Source organism: Trichophyton rubrum, assembly GCF_000151425.1.
Source record: "Trichophyton rubrum CBS 118892 genomic scaffold supercont2.9, whole genome shotgun sequence".
Taxonomy (NCBI): Eukaryota; Fungi; Ascomycota; class Eurotiomycetes; order Onygenales; family Arthrodermataceae; genus Trichophyton; species Trichophyton rubrum.
Window position 1 is genome coordinate 695,119 of NW_003456420.1, and position 18,116 is coordinate 713,234.

The 18,116-nt window shown below is 48.5% G+C and overlaps 6 protein-coding genes across 14 annotated transcripts; 5 read left to right on the top strand and 1 right to left on the bottom strand.

Annotated features, from left to right (window-relative positions):
• Positions 1–335: 335 nt before the first annotated feature.
• TERG_12533 (uncharacterized protein) lies at positions 336–2,414 on the top strand. Of its 3 annotated transcripts, XM_047751479.1 has the most exons (3): positions 336–535; positions 743–1,010; positions 1,220–2,414. In XM_047751479.1, the coding sequence occupies exons 2-3, from the start codon at positions 804–806 to the stop codon at positions 1,259–1,261; spliced, it is 249 nt and encodes an 82-aa protein (XP_047607184.1). In that variant the 5' UTR covers positions 336–535; positions 743–803; the 3' UTR covers positions 1,262–2,414. The 3 variants fall into 3 exon arrangements, with proteins under 3 accessions (XP_047607184.1, XP_047607183.1, XP_047607182.1); XM_047751478.1 differs by having other exon boundaries at positions 336–1,010; XM_047751477.1 differs by having other exon boundaries at positions 743–2,414.
• An 883-nt stretch (positions 2,415–3,297) lies between these two features.
• Positions 3,298–7,112, top strand: TERG_07236 (uncharacterized protein; the record flags this gene model as incomplete). The annotated part of the gene is made up of 2 exons (XM_047748735.1): positions 3,298–3,469; positions 3,537–7,112. The coding sequence occupies 2 exons, from the start codon at positions 3,298–3,300 to the stop codon at positions 7,013–7,015; spliced, it is 3,651 nt and encodes a 1,216-aa protein (XP_047604723.1). The 3' UTR covers positions 7,016–7,112.
• A 170-nt stretch (positions 7,113–7,282) lies between these two features.
• Positions 7,283–10,002, top strand: TERG_07237 (uncharacterized protein). 6 transcript variants are annotated; one of them, XM_047750351.1, is made up of 6 exons: positions 7,283–7,728; positions 7,805–7,835; positions 8,066–8,377; positions 8,503–8,585; positions 8,678–9,348; positions 9,406–10,002. In XM_047750351.1, exons 3-6 carry the CDS (start codon positions 8,155–8,157, stop codon positions 9,422–9,424), a joined length of 996 nt encoding a protein of 331 aa, XP_047607185.1. In that variant the 5' UTR covers positions 7,283–7,728; positions 7,805–7,835; positions 8,066–8,154; the 3' UTR covers positions 9,425–10,002. The 6 variants fall into 6 exon arrangements, with proteins under 6 accessions (XP_047607185.1, XP_047604724.1, XP_047607187.1 ...); XM_047748736.1 differs by having other exon boundaries at positions 7,283–7,835; XM_047750353.1 differs by having other exon boundaries at positions 8,678–10,002.
• Positions 10,003–10,214: 212 nt separating this feature from the next.
• TERG_07238 (uncharacterized protein) lies at positions 10,215–12,302 on the top strand (the record flags this gene model as incomplete). Its single annotated transcript, XM_003232342.1, has 5 exons — positions 10,215–10,428; positions 10,490–10,773; positions 10,833–10,929; positions 11,010–11,647; positions 11,703–12,302. The coding sequence occupies 5 exons, from the start codon at positions 10,215–10,217 to the stop codon at positions 12,300–12,302; spliced, it is 1,833 nt and encodes a 610-aa protein (XP_003232390.1).
• Positions 12,303–12,840: 538 nt separating this feature from the next.
• Positions 12,841–14,513, top strand: TERG_07239 (uncharacterized protein; the record flags this gene model as incomplete). The annotated part of the gene is made up of 1 exon (XM_003232343.2): positions 12,841–14,513. The coding sequence occupies one exon, from the start codon at positions 12,841–12,843 to the stop codon at positions 13,834–13,836; it is 996 nt and encodes a 331-aa protein (XP_003232391.1). The 3' UTR covers positions 13,837–14,513.
• A 1,245-nt stretch (positions 14,514–15,758) lies between these two features.
• On the bottom strand, positions 15,759–18,115 carry TERG_07241 (saccharopine dehydrogenase [NADP+, L-glutamate-forming]). 2 transcript variants are annotated; one of them, XM_003232345.2, is made up of 7 exons: positions 17,837–18,060; positions 17,746–17,762; positions 17,610–17,663; positions 17,239–17,525; positions 17,143–17,181; positions 16,264–17,088; positions 15,759–16,201 (listed from the first exon to the last, which is right to left on the bottom strand). In XM_003232345.2, the coding sequence occupies exons 1-7, from the start codon at positions 17,869–17,871 to the stop codon at positions 16,106–16,108; spliced, it is 1,353 nt and encodes a 450-aa protein (XP_003232393.1). In that variant the 5' UTR covers positions 17,872–18,060; the 3' UTR covers positions 15,759–16,105. The 2 variants fall into 2 exon arrangements, with proteins under 2 accessions (XP_003232393.1, XP_047607189.1); XM_047750355.1 differs by having other exon boundaries at positions 17,239–18,115.
• Position 18,116: the final 1 nt, after the last annotated feature.

Genomic DNA, 18,116 nt, shown 5'->3' on the forward strand with positions numbered 1-18,116 from the left:
ATCACAATGAATGCTACCATGTAGCAAGCTGAGAAATGAATTGGTAAGTCTCCTAACTTGTTCTTCTTCCCCTGCCTTACATGATGATTATTTCTATTTTAATATACGCTGGAAATACCGACTGAGACCTTCGGGTTGTTGACGTTACTATAAATGGCTGTTTCTGATTTGGATTTTTCTCACTTTAATTATTGAAACCTCATGGTTGAATGTCAGGCTAACTGCTGCGAAAAGAACTTGATAGGTTTTCTTACGATCGCACACCTCTTCAGGTCAAGCACTCATGTAAGACATCACTGTCTTCTTTACGCCTTTCATGGACGGACACAGAAGGATGAATGGCACTGGGCTCTGACGGCCAAGCCGGTCATGACAGACATGCCCCATTGTGGCAGGCCTAGAAAACCTCGCCCACTGATCTGTGGCTCATACACAACCAACGTTATCTTCCATAGCTTGGTTTTCTGCTGGCTGACGGAATTAATAACAGGAGCACGCTACTATGTAGCCAAGTGATGTAGCTCTTATTAAAATGGTTAGTATACCACCTACTCTATTCTCCTCGGACATTTAATTCCCACAATGTGATGACATCTTGATGACGAGTCTTATTCGAATTCTCGATGCAGACACAAATATTTAAATAACCATTCATGCCAAACTGAACCTGTGCTCTTCAGCATCGTTTATCACACGCACAATGCATATCCTAGTTCGTAACACTAACTTGGGCTGAGAGCAGGTTGCCACTATTTATATATTGTACGTCGGTGCCTCTCCGTCAAATCAAGCACCTCCTTCACATGATGAGACAATTACGGCACAAAGACAAGCATATGTCCAAGCTAGCCTCGCTAGTGAAGACGAGAATGTCAACCTTCCTGACTTTCCTGACTATCCGTTTTCGAAGCAACACAAGTCGAAAGTGCATAGTGATGGCGGCTAACGTGTGTTACAGACATGTAGTTGCATCAGTACCCGACAGTTTCAGGCTGATAAATCGCATAATGGTATGTTTTACCCGCCTAAATTTCACTTCGTCTCGTTCTCAACCCTACTTCTTCCATGATGATTTACTCTTTTATCACGACGGTCAACATAGTCTATACATTGATGACCACAGCCTGTGACAGGGCATTGATCTGATACTACACATTATTCTTATCCTTCGTTACGCATTGAATTTATATCCAAGGAATTTGGGCTAATTTTAATGCAGCATAGGGTTCTTATATCGTCCCTCATGTCCTACATTCAGTAGTTGTATGGTGCAACACCATCCTGACTGGGGCCAGCACTCGGTCTTGGGCTTACACATTCACTCTCGATCTCAAGATGATCGTTGGAATATGAATAATAGCCCGACATACGAATCGCTAGTTTATTGTAAGCCTGCGCCGATTAGGTAGGTATATATTAGATATACTGCACCGGAGCGTGCTAGTAATAGTAATATACGAATGTGAACCAACTATTCTTCCAATTCCAGATTATCTTTCTCCATGATTGTATCTCGCCGTAGATGTGTTTTCTTTTGACGCCCGATGTCTGCATGCACATGGATTGTCACATGACCCCCGAAATGGGAAGACAAAACATCTTATCTTCAACTTCAACTTCAAACTTCCAACACTTCAGCAGCCTCCAGGTTTGATATTCCTTTCTATCTCTGAACATATCATGACAAGCTGACCTCAAACAGAGCAAGCAGTAAGATGACTGATGAGTTTCATTGGACTACTTCACCACGTTCCACGGTGTCCTACTCTGGCCTTCACAGATAGACATAACAGGTCTATGTATCAGTGATACGCCAAACTCTTAGCTGCCATCTTATTTGAGTTAAGTCTCTTGGGTGTCCAGGTTCATCCCAGCCAAGCAGAAAGGCTGCAGCCAGTGAGAACATCACGTTGGCTTCTTTCCATTGCTCCAGCGAATAGATAAGAGGGTTAACCGCCCGCCTTGCAGAAGACGCAAGGTTCTGATGCAAGCACACTCACGCCAATACATGCTAAGTTTGCTAGCAGCATTACACATGCTGTATCGAGAATGAACATGTGTTGGCATGACATGGTACTTTCATGTATACATGGAAGCACCGAGTATGCCTAGGGGAAGGATGTGGATGAGTGTATTGGAGGAATCCCGCCCGTCGGATATCCAGGGCGTCAATGATTTTCCACCAGGAAAACAGAACGGTTTGGTGGCTCGAAAAACTATGGGGAAACTCTCTCATATGTGAGGAAAGCAAAGAAGAAAAATGGAGTAAATTACTCCCTCTTTTACTTGCTTTTTCCCAGCTCTGCATCCCTTTGAACGTGATTAATTAACGTTCCTAGCGTTAATTAGGTTTCTATTAATATCACTAGCTGCAGCCTGCTGTGTGCAAAGCACCGCACGGCTCGACAGGGGCCGGGGGATTGTACCAACGCTATCAGGCATTTATTTAAAAATAACTCGGAGAGCCCAGCCAGCAGCCGTCTGGCCAAGTTCATTCGCTCGTCCTGAACGACTCATTCTCCAACCACCGAACTTCGTCCTGGCCCCCAAAAGCGCAAAAAAAAAGTAGCTCCCGCTTCCCTGGCCGTCTCAGACCCGGACGGCCTTCAAGTTAGCCAATGCATTCGTTCCCGGCAAACGGCCCGCGCGCTGGTGGCATCCACGTCGCCTTTGTTGGTGTGATTTGTCTCTTTTAGGCTGTTGAAACCAGAAACGGCTGCTGTACAGCGAGGGCAACGCACGACATACCCCGGTGCTTGTTGGTCCACCGCGGTGCTGCAACCGCATTTTTGACCTGGTCTGGTGTCGAGCTTTTGATTTAAGATGAACAGGTGTGGCAAAACCTCCGTTTAATAATACATACAATGTCTTTTTTTCCTATCTCTTCTTTTCCTCTCACCTCCTCCTCTGTTCGAATGTGGCATTGTGGACTGGGGGGTTGTGCTTTTTCATTATCCCGCGTATTCTAGACGCCGGGCTATATGCTCCTAGTTAGCTAAGAGCATCGTCGGCTGACCTGGTCTCTTCACCTTCGCGCTTGTAACTAGTTCGTTGGATAACAGGCCGGATAGTTTGGAGGCATCGTCTTCTCACCATCACCACATACCGGCCGCACCTCACTCAGCACCTCTCGCCGCGCCTATCCACCCCCCGCGTCGACGAGAGAATGTTGTTCAGCCTCCTGCTCTCACTACGTCGTTGAGTGGGCTTCAATTTCCAGGTCCGCCTGGCCTACCTTCCGCCGGTGGCCTCTCGTTCACCCCAGTATCAATGACTTCTCCCTACCTATCATCCGGCATGTTGAGCGGTGTGACGGCTACCACATCGCCTATGTCCGCGGGTGCACGACCAAGGTCTTTCAATTCGCGGTATAATCCACAGGAATGGGGGCCCATCTCTGGTGGCACATCACCCGTTGCGGCAACGGGAATGGTACATCAGCCAGCGCCCTCCTCGACCTCAGTGACAGGTATATATAGCCTTATGTATAGGTGTATTGAAAGTATTAAGCATTAACCAAAAGGGTATATGCACAGCTTCGCCGCCGCCTCCTCCGTACTCCCCCCCTCGAGCAACGTTTCGAGGGCAGCGCGCTCAATCTCCACAGGTCGGCTACCCAGTGGCTAGCAGTCCTAGTCCTATTTCTGCACCAATTCAGCAAAGTACAGCTCCTTCGCAGTCTCGCCAGAGAGAGTCTCCAGGGTATCATTATTCCGTCCCGCGCCCGGGTCCGTCACCATCAGTAGGTAGTCATGAGCTTGAACAGCCGCAACGTCCCGATCATAGGACATCTTTCATGCCTTCTCATTCAACTCACCCGCAACCTTCAGTGAATGATGGTTCTTCTCGCCTTCAAGGCCATTACGGGGCTAGTTCTGGCCTTGGTCGTACCGAACCAACACCTTCCAGGTCATCCCAGACCGTTTTACAATCTGTACCCCCAGCGTCAAGGAGAGCTGTGTCGACCGGTGACTTACCTCACGGCAGAACCTCAAATAGGGCCAGTACTCAGGTGGATAGTCAATCATCTTCTAGGAATGGTAGATGGGAGCCTGGAATGCCACTTCCACCGCCGCCTCCAGGGCCCCCTCCAGCGAGTGCTCCCAGAAGGACTTCTTTTTCGTCACAGTCGGCGGTAGAGAGGAACAACTTACCCCTGAATAGAGAAGAAAGGCTACGGTCCGGCTCGGGTTCATCGTCAATAGAACCTAGTCTTCCTACTATCCCAGCAACTCCGCTTGGATGGGTAGCTGACCAGGTTAACGCCCCAATGACCCCCCGACGGACATCAGCATCCCCTCATGACCAAAATCGGTCGGTTCCCGCGTCACCAAGTCTGTCTAATGCCGTAGCAAACAACTATCACGACGCTTCAAGCCAACCTAAACCATCTTCCATCAGGACTCAAAGCCAAAAGGGGATCCGTGAGCGCCGTATTCAAAGCAGGAATAACAGAACTGAAAACAGCACTCATGGACAGGAGACCAAAGATGAGAGCAATGACATGTCATGGCCGACAGACCTTGTTCTTAGCTCACCTGTATCTGGTGGACTTGTACGTCGACGCACTCTTACCAGAGCCACGCCACGCAGTGCTCGTAGCAATCCAGGAGAGGAGCCCTTGCACAGCGCCAGATCGGCTACTTCGCCCTTCACCAATAAAATGAATACCATCACCTCTCCGTATTCTGCCACTCCCAGGCTGCAGACATTTCCGCACGAGCCGTTGGCAAACAGAGGCCAGACCCCTCCATTTTCTCCAGGGAGAGAGCAGAAATCGCCAACCATGACACCTGAATCGCTGCATTTACCTCCCAAGGCTCTGCCAACTCCACCCCCGGCACAACAGCAGGATGCGGCTCTGCTTGGACTAGAGCCGCGTAGCGCCGGTTCAGATAGGCCACTTTCGCACCTTTTACATCTTCCAGTTGACGTGTCCCCTTTAGAAGCTCAACCCCTGGTCCCAGTTAAGGCTCCCTCCCGACGTGCCTCGCCCAAATCCGCCCCATATGCACCTATAGATGGTAAATTTATTCAAGATGCGGAACATCGGTATCATGAACATCTAAGGAAAGAATCAGAAGCGACCAATGCTACTGATGCGTTGCAAGCCTTTTGCAAATTTATAATTGCCGAGTCAGGAATCCGTCGCCAACAGTATAGCTCGCAATGGAGTGACTTGACTTTTGATCCTAAGACCGTTGTTGACAAGTTATTTGAACTCTCAAATAACCCGTTAAAGGTCGAAGCTAGGCCTAGGGATAGCTCTATTGCTCCGTCCGAACCTCCACAGACTCCTGACAGGGTCACCCCCAAAAGGCGTACTTCTGTAATTGAATCCGGTTTGGGGAATGGCTATAAACCCGCTTTATCACCTATTGCAAGCATGAGTATGAGCAATGAAGAAAGCTCTCGGGGTCGTGCACCTAGTCGTTGGTGGGAATCGCAGACTGGCAGTGATAACGGAGATGTTGGCAGTAAAGTCTCACGCACTAAACGGGAGACTAAATACATGGGCCTACCGCGAGAGATGCGCGAGGCGATGCAAATGGACCATTTAACACCGACCCAGGCTGCTTACGATCAACAATACTCTGGGGACCAGAACCCTTATGCCAATTATGGGCCGAATGAGTATCCTCCAGAGAAGGTAGGCTGGAATGACCTTGATGCTTCCCAGCCCTCAGGACCATCACGGACACTATCAGCCATCAACCGTGAAGCTCGCAAGTTGGACATCTCAAGATTGGTTACCTTGCCTCCCCCGTACCCAAGGCATTATCCAGGTGTGAATAACAATCACCCAGACATGGCGTTTTATCGAACGACCGTTCGAACTATTAGTGATTTGTCCGAGGTTCACGCAACCAAAGCAAGTTTTGAAAAGAAGATCAAGGCTCTCCGTGAGAAGCACCAGAAGGAGGCCCAAGAAGAACTCCGTGGGTTCAGAGCGCGGATGAACCAAGGAATCGAAAGTGGCAGCATATCTTACGCGGATGCAGCCGATGCAGAGGCCAGTCGGCAGGCGCAAGCAAATGAAAAAGAGCGTGGGATCGTTCAAGCGGAGTTCGACATGTATCAAGTCGAAGTCTTGGAGCCGATGCAGAGCATCCTGAAAGATAGGATCAAAATTGCAACAGCCTGCATTGATGAACTGCGAGGCAAACTCTTCGACTCAGCACAGCGTCAAACACCAGATCAGACCCAGGAAGAGGGCGATGAAGAGCCTGAGCTATTAGAGAAATTGACACAGCTTAAATGGTTATTCGACGGCCGTGAGAACCTGTTCCGCGAAGAGTATGATATTCTCGGCGAGCGCAACGAGCTCTTCAGGGCCATCGTATCTCTCCCCTACCGCCTGGCCAAAAACACAGAAAAGCTCACTGAAACCGACAACTTCTTCATCCGTGATGCTCAAGATCGAAAACTCGCCTTCGTCGCCGAGACTCTTAAACGGTTTGAGAGCTTCATGGACGTGATCGAAGCAAACGTCAGCCGGGGAGTTGAGACTCAACTGTCGGCGTTCTGGGACATTGCTCCCCCCATCGTCATGATCCTACAAGAAATCCCACAGAGCCTTGAGGGATTCTCCGTCCGCATTTCGCAGAAGGAATATGACGAGAACCCAAGCTATTACCAGTTCCCGCTGCAATATTTATATTCGCTGGTTACTCATGCTGGTAAATCAACGTACCAGTTCATTGAGTCCCAGACAAATCTCCTCTGCCTGCTTCATGAGATCAAATTCGGCTTGATGAATGCGAACTGCAAGTTCATGGAAGTACAACGGATTATATCTGGCGAGCCAGAGGAAGACGTCCGCCGTGAGATGCAAGAGTCTCGTTCTGAGGAAGAAAGGATCCTCACCCTCGATCTAAAGGAGAAAGTCGGCATGGTCGAAGGCCAATGGGCTGAAGCTCTAGGCCAGCAATTAGAAAATGTCAAAGAACGTGTCCGTCACCGTCTTGCCAGCGAAGGCGGATGGGAGGAAATGGAGCAGATGGAACAGACTTGATACTTTTCCACGAGCTTTTATACCCCTTCTCGCTTCCTCTTTTCTTCTTTCCCCCTGTCTCACCGTACGGGGGTATGATGTGGGGATGGGGCTTCCATGTTTTTTTTTTTTTTTTATTCGTTTCTTCTTTCACATATGTGTTCCTATTCTAATACTGCTTGATACCCACCTACGTTCGTTTGTATATTTTGACTTTTTTACCGTCTCCGAGTAATTACTTGACATGAAGGAGACACTAATGAGTATGAAAATGGAGTTGATGACCCTATTGCAGGCTTTTTTTTTTTACAATATAGAATGGAAAATATCACTATACTCCTTTTTCCGTTTGCTCGGTTGATCCCGAGTTGGTGCACTTGCATAACTCGTTTGAAAGGGGTAGCTTGGTAGATCCCTCTACTTTGCCAATTCCGTCCGAATTTCCCTGAAGAAATAGCATCCAACCTCTCGTCACATTATATTGCCCATGCCCTCTCATTCGTCATCTATTGATGCATCATCGTCCGTCAGTTCATCCCTATCAATATCAACTCCGCTATCAAAAGCCTCCGCTGCCTAGGTCAAGCTCTATCACGTGATCGTCCTCTTAAGAATAAAACCTGAAGAAAATCTCAACTTTACTTTTCCGTTCTTTCTAGAGCTTTCTATAAAACAACATCCACTTGGAAGAAAAATAAAAGGAGAAGAAGAGACAGCTTTCTAGCTCCTCCAACGTAGTGATAATCTCGCTCCTGTTCTCTCTCCCTCTCTTGATTTCTCGAGCTGGCTGACCACTATAACATCGTGCAGTGACTGCGGCTCTTTGGGCTATTCGTTCGATGTAAGTTACCCAGCCCCTCCTGTGATACCCTTACCACCAATTCATCGCTTGTTTTATGATGATACCCATGAGCTGGCACCAGTCCTAGAAAGATTTGTACTCTGTTTTATGCGGAATGCTTAACCGGGCTAGAAAAAAGCCCATCTGAAGACCTATCAATCCCGTTTTGTTACTGCTTCGAGATCGTCAGCATTGGACCGTTTGGCTAACAATTGCATGGCCTTTTACAGATAGAAGAACTTTTAAAAGAGAACTAGCATCTGGAGACGTACACTTCTCTCGGACTAACGCTCTTTACAGTTTCAATAAGCCTTTCAAAATGGTCCTCCACAACCCGAATAACTGGCACTGGGTGAATAAGGATGTCTCTAGCTGGGCCAAAACCTATCTAGAGGAAAACTTGGTTGGAATCTCCGCTGAGGAGAATGGAGTGACTGCTAAAATAAATAAATTGGTCAGCATGGATGGCGACGTGGACGTCAGCCAGCGGAAAGGAAAAGTCATAACCCTCTTCGATGTCAAATTACAGCTTGACTATGAAGGTTTGTGGATATGCCTGCCTACCTACCCATCATGTCTTGCTTTTTCAGATAGCAATGCATACATTCAATTCGACCGTTTGTCAAGGTTGAGCTCTGGCTAAACGTTTATCTTTTCTTTGATTCAGGAACCACGAGTGAAAATGAGGATGTCACTGGTTCGATTAAAATCCCCGAGGTCGCCCATGACACCGAGGAAGATGAGTTCGTAGTATGTGAATCCCTTTGTTTGGACGAGCAATTCCCTCCCCCGGTTGTAAAATAGCCAATTCTTGTAACGGAAGCCAACAGTTTCTCCAACAGTTTGATACGAGCATATATTCCGAGACCGCGAAGAAACAGCCCGTCAAGGATCTGGTTCGCGCGAAGATAGTGCCCCAGCTGCGCGCTGCACTTGTCAAGCTTGGTCCTGCTCTGATCAATGAGCACGGAAAGGACATTCAGCATGCTCCTGGCTCCAATCCCTCCAGCGGCTTCGCTACTCCCGCGACTCTTAAATCTTCCACTCCCCAGCCATCAAAGGCCGCTGTTACCGCGACGACCACGACGACCACTACCACCACTGGAAAATCAGCCGTCAACACGGTCTCCGTGAACGCCTCCGACGAGTTCCGTACTACTGCCGAGCAGCTTTACACCACCTTTACCAACCCTGATCGCCTTGCTGCCTTCACTCGTGGAGCTCCTCGTCGGTTTGACGGTGCTAAAGTTGGTGGACAATTTAGCATATTTGACGGAAACGTGGACGGTGAATATGTTAAACTTGAGGAACCCAGTCTTATCGTCCAGAAATGGCGACTGGCCCAGTGGCCTGCTGGTCACTACAGTACCCAAGAGATCAAATTTGTTCAGAACGATGTTGACGGAGTCACTGTTTTGAACGTGAGGTGGGATGGTGTCCCCGTCGGACAGGAAGATGTCGTTAAGCATAACTGGGATGGATATTATGTCCGCAGCATCAAACAGACTTTTGGGTAAGTCACTTCCTTTGCATGGTATCATGGGGGAATATAATACTGATTGGCTACCAGGTTCGGCACAATCCTATGATGGATGACCTGTTGTGCTTAATTGATAGTCGTATAGTTGTCACGTTGCCCATGAGTTTGATGCTAGAAATACATGCATAGAGACACAGTCTCCGGTTTCTCCAGTTCTTTTAGTGATAAGCTTAGCATTGGCCCACCGGGTCATCTCCAAATAAACAAGCATATATTTAGCCTGCCGTTAACCGAAATTTCTGTAGAGTAAAATCAACTAGGACACCGGTCAAATAGTTACCCATCCCCATATATGTCAAAGCCAAATATGCATGCCCTTAATATTATAACCCATGTATCAACCGAATACTCTCAGCATAAAAACGTCCTTTGCATTGCAGGCCCAAGCCCTAACCCTGGCTTCGGCATGTGAATGCTCAGCAGAATCTCCAGATTAGTTTATGCGTGAATGTTGCACTGCATGAACTGACCCCATGGATTCAACCTTGTTTTCGTCTCTTCCTTGGATGTCTCTGATGCAGCGATAGTGGCGACTGGCCCGGTGGCATGCGCTCTACTCCCGCTCTCGTGATGGACATTGCTGTTGTTGTCGATAATAATACAATAATACCCAGGACAGGCTGATCCCGGGTTGGGATCAGGCCTGCCAGGAGCTTCTTTGCCGCCTCTCACGGCTTGCATTATAAAACGAGCCGGCTCTTGCTTGACCTTGCACGAACTCGAATACCTACGTTTCTCGTTCTGTCCCGCCTGAGGAGTATCTAGGGTGCACAAGAGCATTCGTTAGGCGGGAGAGACAAAACGTCAACCTCGATTCCATCTTCAACAACACATTCGCAATGCGGGTAACCAATCTGCTATGGTCTTCCCTGGTTATACCGGCTGCTGTGGGCTTTCAGGTTCGGCTTAGGTCGTCTGAGGATACTGCCCTCGACACCGTGGACGATGGCACACTGCAGAGCCTGCTCGATAACATCGGGTTGAACGGCTCGAATGCCTGGGATACGAGGCCAGGGTTGGTTATAGCTAGCCCTAGCAAAAGGGATCCAGACTGTATGTCCCATGGCTTCTCATAAGTCGATTATAGTAGCTGACATTCGATATATGTGAGCAGATTTCTTTACCTGGACGAGAGACTCGGCTCTAGTGCTCAAGTGCATTACCGACGCCTTTGCCGCTGGAAATACGGCTCTACAGGAGACAATCCACGAATACATCTCGTCTCAAGCTCGCATCCAATTGCTAAACACCCGCTCTGGTGGCCTGTCAAGCGGAGGGCTCGGAGAACCAAAATATCGAGTGGACGAAACCCCATATAATGAGGACTGGGGCCGACCTCAGGCTGATGGGCCTGCTCTAAGAGCTACTGCCTTGATTGCATACGCAAGGTGGCTTCTTGTAAGGATATCGAGCTTCCTGCTATTACTGAGAGCATGATTCTTATTGTTTCGTCATAGGAAAATGATTACTATGATGTAGCTAAATCGATCGTGTGGCCGGTTGTCAAGAATGACCTTTCATATGTCAGCGAGCACTGGAACACTACGGCCTTTGGTACGTTCTTCTCAATCCCTCTCTCTCTCTCTCTCTCTCTATATATATATATATGTATGTATACTGATATCAATCAACAGATTTATGGGAGGAAGTAAATAGTCCATCCTTTTTCACCACTATCGTCCAACACCGAGCTTTGGTGGAAGGTATAAACATGGCGCGGGCATTGGACGAAACCTGCCCTCATTGTGAGTCTCAGGCACCCCAAGCACTCTGCTACTTGCAGTCGTATTGGACTGGAACCGCCGTCCGGTCGAACTACGGTCAGGGTCGCTCCGGGCTTGATGTAGCCTCCATTCTGGGCTCTATCCACACATTTGACCCCGAAGGAGAATGTGACGACACTACCTTCCAGCCTTGCTCTGCGCGAGCACTAGCAAACCACAAGGCAGTCACAGATTCCTTCCGGTCCATCTATAAGATTAACGGTGGTATCAAGCAGGGCCAGGCTGTGGCCGTCGGCAGATATCCCGAAGACGTATACTTTAATGGAAACCCATGGTATCTAGCCACTTATGCTGCTGCAGAACAACTATACGATGCTATGTATCAGTGGAATAAGATAGGAAAAATCATGGTGACAGATGTTTCCATGCCTTTCTTCAAGGATATATATTCCGAAGTGCAGAAAGGGACACACGAGTCTTCCAGCCCGGAGTTCGGCAATATAATTGCCGCAGTAAAGGCTTATGCAGAGGGGTATATTGAAGTTGCCGTAAGTTGATGTTCCAGAACTAGGTATTCCCCGGCCTTGGCTGACCCTATCCCAGAAAAAATATACCCCGTGCACAGGAATGCTTTCAGAGCAGTTCTCCAGAGATAATGGAACGCCATTGTCTGTGGCGGACCTCACCTGGTCATACGCATCGTATCTAACCGTAATGGCCCGACGCAACTCCGTCGTTCCGGCTTCATGGGGAGAGAAGAATGCCCGAGATATCCCATCTACTTGTGTGCCATCGTCAGCAACCGGGCCATACCAAACGGCTACTATAACCTATTGGCCACCAAACCTCACCCCCACTGCTCAGCCGTCGCCCTGCCCTACGGCCTTGCCAACCAAGAACAATGTCCGCTTCAGACTGCTCGCCACCACACAGGTGGGCGAAGACGTCTTCCTAGTTGGATCCATCCCAGAGCTAGGCTCGTGGGACGTCAAGAAGGCTGTCCCGCTCAACGCGGACGTCTATGCAGACAACTGTCACCAATGGTATGTTGACGTTGAGCTTCCGACCGCCGTGGCTTTCGAGTACAAGTTCATCCGCAAGAGAGGAGGAGAGGTGGTGTGGGAGCGAGATCCGAATCGGAAGTACACTGTACCTCAGACCTGCGGCGTCTCGGGAGTGATTAAGAGAGACACCTGGCGATAGATAGCCTTTTATCAGAGCAATATCCATCTTCAATATCCTATTCTACACTTCCTCCCTCAACCCCGACATCCCAATCTACAGCCAAAAGCTATGCTAGTAAGCCGCACTCTATTAAACTCCGACTCGCCGTCCCCAGGGATTATGATTATGTAATATCCTGTTGGTCCGAGAGTCAAACCTTCTTCTTTTTAACTTTAAACTCAAAAAAAGCAAGCACGGACATCAATATCTAGATTCCTCGCCAGCCACGCCCTTGTCCTCCTCCTCATCCTCTCACAACCAACATCACCACGCACGCGCAGATCTTGGAGCTCGTATTCCCCCATCCGCTTAGCGAGACGACAGGGGCTACCACAAGAGCAGACAGTGACTATAAAAAGACCTCCTCCCTTCTCCTCCCCTCCCAATCTTTGACTGTTCAGTTTCATCTGTTGACCAATCTCCTCACAGGTTTGCCCCTACGCTTCTACGACAAAACCGACAACTAGCACTGATACCCTACGAAGAAAAGCCAGATAAACGCAAATATACCCAAGATATGGCTTCAGCTACCTCAGTTCCCAAGACTGGACGCTCTGTCAACCAGGACGTGCCAGCAACGACGCTGACGCTGCGGGCGCGTCCAACGCCCTCCCCCAACTTCGACGAGGGCGAACATCTCGTCCGCGTGCACGCCACCGCTCTTTGTGCAGGCGAGCTTTACTGGCACACCTACGTCACTTTTACCAAGGAGGAAACCGTGCCGGGACCAGACGTGGCAGGAACAGTCGTGTTGGCTCCTCCTTCCTCGCCATTCAAGCCAGGTGACCATGTTTACTGCCGCATTCCTTATTCGCGTCCGGGAGGCGCGAGGGACCACACAATCGCACTTACCTCCGAATTGGCACGCAAACCAAAGAATCTGACCTGGGAGGAAGCCGCCACAGTGCCTCTGTCCGCCCTTACCGCCTGGCAGGCACTTTTCGATCAATCTGACATGTGGGAGGGGCCAGAGGACGCGAGAGTGAAAGGGAAAAGAGTTGCTGTCACCGCGGCGTCGGGGGCAGTCGGGATGTGGATTTTGCAGTTTGCAAGGATTGCTGGGTTCGAGGCTGTTATTGGTACGTGTGGTGATGGAAATGAGGACTTTGTCAAGTCAGTGGGAGCCACGGACGCCGTCAACTACAAGAAAAGCTCGTTGACGGCGTGGGCAGCAGAAAAAGAAGGACGAAAGGCTGATTTGGTCATTGACTGCTTTGGAGGAAAGAGTTTGGCGGATGCTTGGGGCTGTGTCAAGGACGGTGGTGTCTTGATCAGCATGGTTGGATATCCGGAACAGGAGAAGCCAGCAGGGCTTGAGGCGAAGGACGTGAAGAGCCACTTTTTCATCATGGAGCCCAGGGGTGATCAGTTGCAGAAGGTTACGGAGTTGGTGGAGCAAGGCAAATGTTCTTTCTTAATGGACAGCGTCTACCCATTAGAGCAATTTCAGGAGGCTACAGACAAAGTGGAAAGCCGACGTGTCAGGGGCAAAGTGGTGTTGAAGGTGCTTTAGGGGGCTCATGATGAAAAGGTGGTTCAGGGAGAGGGTGCTTGGTGCTTGGAATGAAAGTGTGAAAGGAGCCCATCGACGAGTCCTACCGCATACGATTCGCCGATCCGCCGATACGACGACGAATACGATTACATGGTGGTGAGAAATTTGGGGTGCGGTGGAAAGGAGGATAAGGACAAAGGGTGTTGAAGAGAGACGAGTTGATATATGAAAATACGACCTGGCTGAGGCTCACTGAACGACGACTTGACATTGAAGTTGAAGTTGATACCACAAACCACAAGCCAACAATCCGCCAAAAAGCCAACAACGCATCCATCAAAGCTTTGCAAAGGTCAACAAAATATAAAAACCGAAAATCAAAAATCAAAAGACAAAAACCAACCAAAAGACAAAACAGAAAATAAAACAAGCCAAAACTCAAAAGCAAATATCAAAATATCAAAAACCAACACCAATACAAGAAACAAAAAACAAAGACCAAAAAAAAAAGGACAAAAAAAGGATAAAAAAAAAGACAAAAAAAAAAGTTCAAAAACAAAAGATCAGAAAACACAAAAACGAAGTGATTAGATAGATATGATAAGGGGGTGAGAGATGGCAGAGAGATTGGTGACTGAGTGAAGATTGGTGATTGATGCTTGAAGATTGAAGACTGGAGAGTGGTGACTGGAAACCAACCAACCAACCCCCCCCCCCCCCCCCCCAAAAAAAAAAAAAAAAAAAAAAAAAAAAAAAAGAAAAGAAAAGAAAAGAAAAGAAAAAGAAAAAGAAGAAAAAATACAAAATCCAGCAGCCAAAAAGGCAAAGAACATACAAAATCATAATACAAAATAAAGGTGTGAACCAAAAAAAAGCAAAAAAAAGAGAAGAAAAAAAGAAAGAAAGAAAGAAAGAAAAGAAAAGAAAAAACATTGCAAAAGAAAGAGAGAGAAAAAAAAAAAAAAAAAAAGAAGACTAGATAGTTAGGAATAGTGAGGTGAGAGAAAGACTGAGCTTTAGTGAAGATTGGTGATCGATACCTGATGTCTGATGAGTGCTATTTGGAGAAAGAGGATGACCCTTGAGAGCAATTGGAGAGAAGACTTAGTTAGATTTCGGGGGGGTTGGAAGGTTATTGGGTGAACTGGGGGTGCAGTTGGAAAGTGACTGGACTGGATTGGATTGGAATTGGAACTGGAGTTGGACTGAAACCGAAGGAGTGATGGATTGGACTTTGGGTATGGAATGAGAGTTGGAATGGGGGCTTGAAAGGGTTGCATTGGGACTGGTTGGTAACTAAGGGAAAGAATTGGAACTAGGTTGATGGTTGATTTGAAGAGTGAACCTGAGCTGAAAGAAAGCTATGGTCTTGAAAGATGGGGCGGCAGCTTGGGAATGAGGTCAAGGGACAGTTGTATGGAGGCGGATTAGGAAAGGACATACCCAAAGGAGGATTGATATATGGTGGTGGAGCATACTGAGGACTCGCTGGTGGCCGATGAGGCTTGGGCAAGGTCAAGGAGAGAGAATTGGCATGAGATATGGAGTTGATGGTTGATTGAACTTGGTGATAGGGGATTTTAACCCGTGGTGATTGTCATGGAGTGATTGTCATGGGGACTTGACATGGATGAGGTTGTGAAGTGATTTATGGAATGGTGGGAGGATGGGCATGGGTGATTGCCATGGTCGGTGGTGGATGTGAGATGGATGGATGAAGGGGGTTTCTGACATTGATGATTGACATGATTGATGTTTGATGGTTGATTTGGGGTGACTGACATTGGATGGCTGATATGGGCTGGCTTGGAAAGAAGCAGAGGGCGGTCTGCGAGGAAACCGTTACGAACCGATACCGAACTCGATTGACTCGTCGATGGGCTCCAAGGGACAAGAGATTGAGAGGATAGGAAGGATTTAGGGATTTAGAGAGTTAGGCTGGAGAGTCTTGGGTTGGCGGGTGGGTGGGAATAAACCCAAGACTCGATTTGAGGTTGATGGCCCATGGAGGAGAGAGACATTTGATTGAGAGAGACCCCATGGGCCCAGGGGAGTTTACAGAGAAAGTGATATGGAAGTATCATGATTGATCTTCTATTATCGATGGAGTTTAGGATAGCATGCATGTATCTCCGTAAGTTATGAGCATATGGAGCAATCGAATGTACTTTTAGTTAGGAACTTCCCAAACCATTTCCGTTTCCATGCCGTATAAATTTGCTCTTTTCCATTAAGAAAATCACCAAAAAATGCCGTAGTCATTAAGTAAGGTGGATGAGAGATTGACTTAGAGAGTCTTCTCGATCATCTCGATACCGTACTCCTCCTTCAAAGCCTTGATCAAGGGCCCACAGATCTTCATGTTCATGGGAGCAAGGATACCCTTGTCAAAAGTTAGCATTTTTCAAAGAAGCTTGAAGTTAGGGGTGAGGATGAGTGACATACTTTCTCGCTAAGAGTGCCGTCAAGAACCTGTCTGACAGCAACGGCACAAGGGATACCAACGAGCTTAGCCATGGCCGAGTAACCGTTTGGATCACCATAGTCGCACAAGGTGCTGGTACGAGTCTCCTTGGAACCATCCTTGTTCTCGATCTCGAATCGATGCTGCAACATGACCATATCCCTCTCGCCGGGACCGTACTGCATCTTCTGCTCGAGGGTAGCACAAAGAGTATCAAGAGGGTTGTTGCGGGGCGTGATCTTCTCATCGGAGAAAACACCAATCCATCGCAGCGCAGCCATGATACGGTCCTTCTTCTCGTTGTCAGCGAACTTGGTCTTGGAGGAGATGGCCCACTGCAGATCCTTCTCGTCCGACGAAGTGGCACCGAGAAGCTGCTTCATGGCCTCCTTCCATGGAATAGGCGTTTTCATGAACTCCTTCTCGTCCTCCTTGAGGAAACCTAGATCAACCAGGGTGCGGATCATCTGCGGGAAGCCCTGGAAGCGAAGAGTGCCACGGACGATGGTCTGGGCTTCGGGCATCTGGTAGCGTTCCTTGTAAGGGGTTGAGTCGCGGTTGGCGTAGGCAACGAAGGCGAAACCCGGGTAGATGAAGTATGGCTTTGCGGTGCCCATGAGCTCGGGGCCAGGGATGGAGACGACCTTGCCGTCTTCATAGTACTTTGCGTCATTGCGGAGGGCGAGAAGCATGCCTCTGCTGGACCAGGAGAATTTGTAGCCTAGTGGGTTGTCGGAGCATTCTGGGGCAGGCAGACCACCACAGTAGGACAGGAAGGATGTGACCTTGCCACCGGCTTCATGAACCTACGGCAGGTCAGTTGGATGTTGTTTATGCATGAATACTTTGGGTAGACCTACCTCTGAGATGGTCTTGACGGCATACAAATGATCAATTCCCTAGAAGCAGGTTAATATCGGAATCTATAGGGTAGATGGATGATATGCTAGACTTACGGGATCAAGACCGATCTCGTTCATGACTGTGATGCCGGCCTTCTTAGCATCCTCCTGCAGCTCCATCATGGCTGGCGAGACGTAAGAGGTAGTGACTACATTCTTCTTGGTGCGGATAGCTCCCTTGATGACGGTAGCGTGATGGATGTATGGGATGAGGGAGATGACGAGCTCGACCTTGGCCAGCTCAGCGTCCAGGGCAGCAGAGTCATTGACGTCCAGGGAGATGGCGTTGGTGTTCTTGATGCCTTTGCAGAGCTGCTGAGCGCTCTCGAGGGTACGGCAGGCTGTTCATCTCGTCGTTAGCTGGTGGTCTCGAGTCATGTATACAGTCGTATTTGATAGAGGCACGGCGGGGAGATATCACCCACCAACAGTCAGGAGGACACCGGCCTTGCTCAGCTCGTCAATGGTAGGCTTGGTGACTGTCAACAGAGGTAAGAATATCAGCCAATTCGTCCGTCCAGACGCTCTTCTTGTCGTTGTTATTGAGGCCACTCGACTAACCGAAGCCGCTTCCAAGCCTGTTATCGTGAGTCAGTCAAGCTAGCTACCGATAACGGAGGGGTAGCAGGGAGGAGGCCGCAGGAAGACATACAGAAGCACTTTACGACCTTCAATTGAGGAAGACATGGTATCTACAAGCTGTTTATGATGGAGACAGACGGTGGTGAAGCAGCAGATGCGGTGATGGAGAGTGGAAGAAGTGAAGAATCGACTTTGTGCAGTTTTATGTCTCTTTTCCTACGAGTTAGTCAGCAAACAAGTCGTTTAGTCGGTCAAAAGGCCGTCTTCATCTTTGCCTCTTCTTCTTCTTCTTCTTTTGCTGCTGCTTGTTGTTTGATATGGCTTATTACTCGAGGCGGATGAAGATCTTG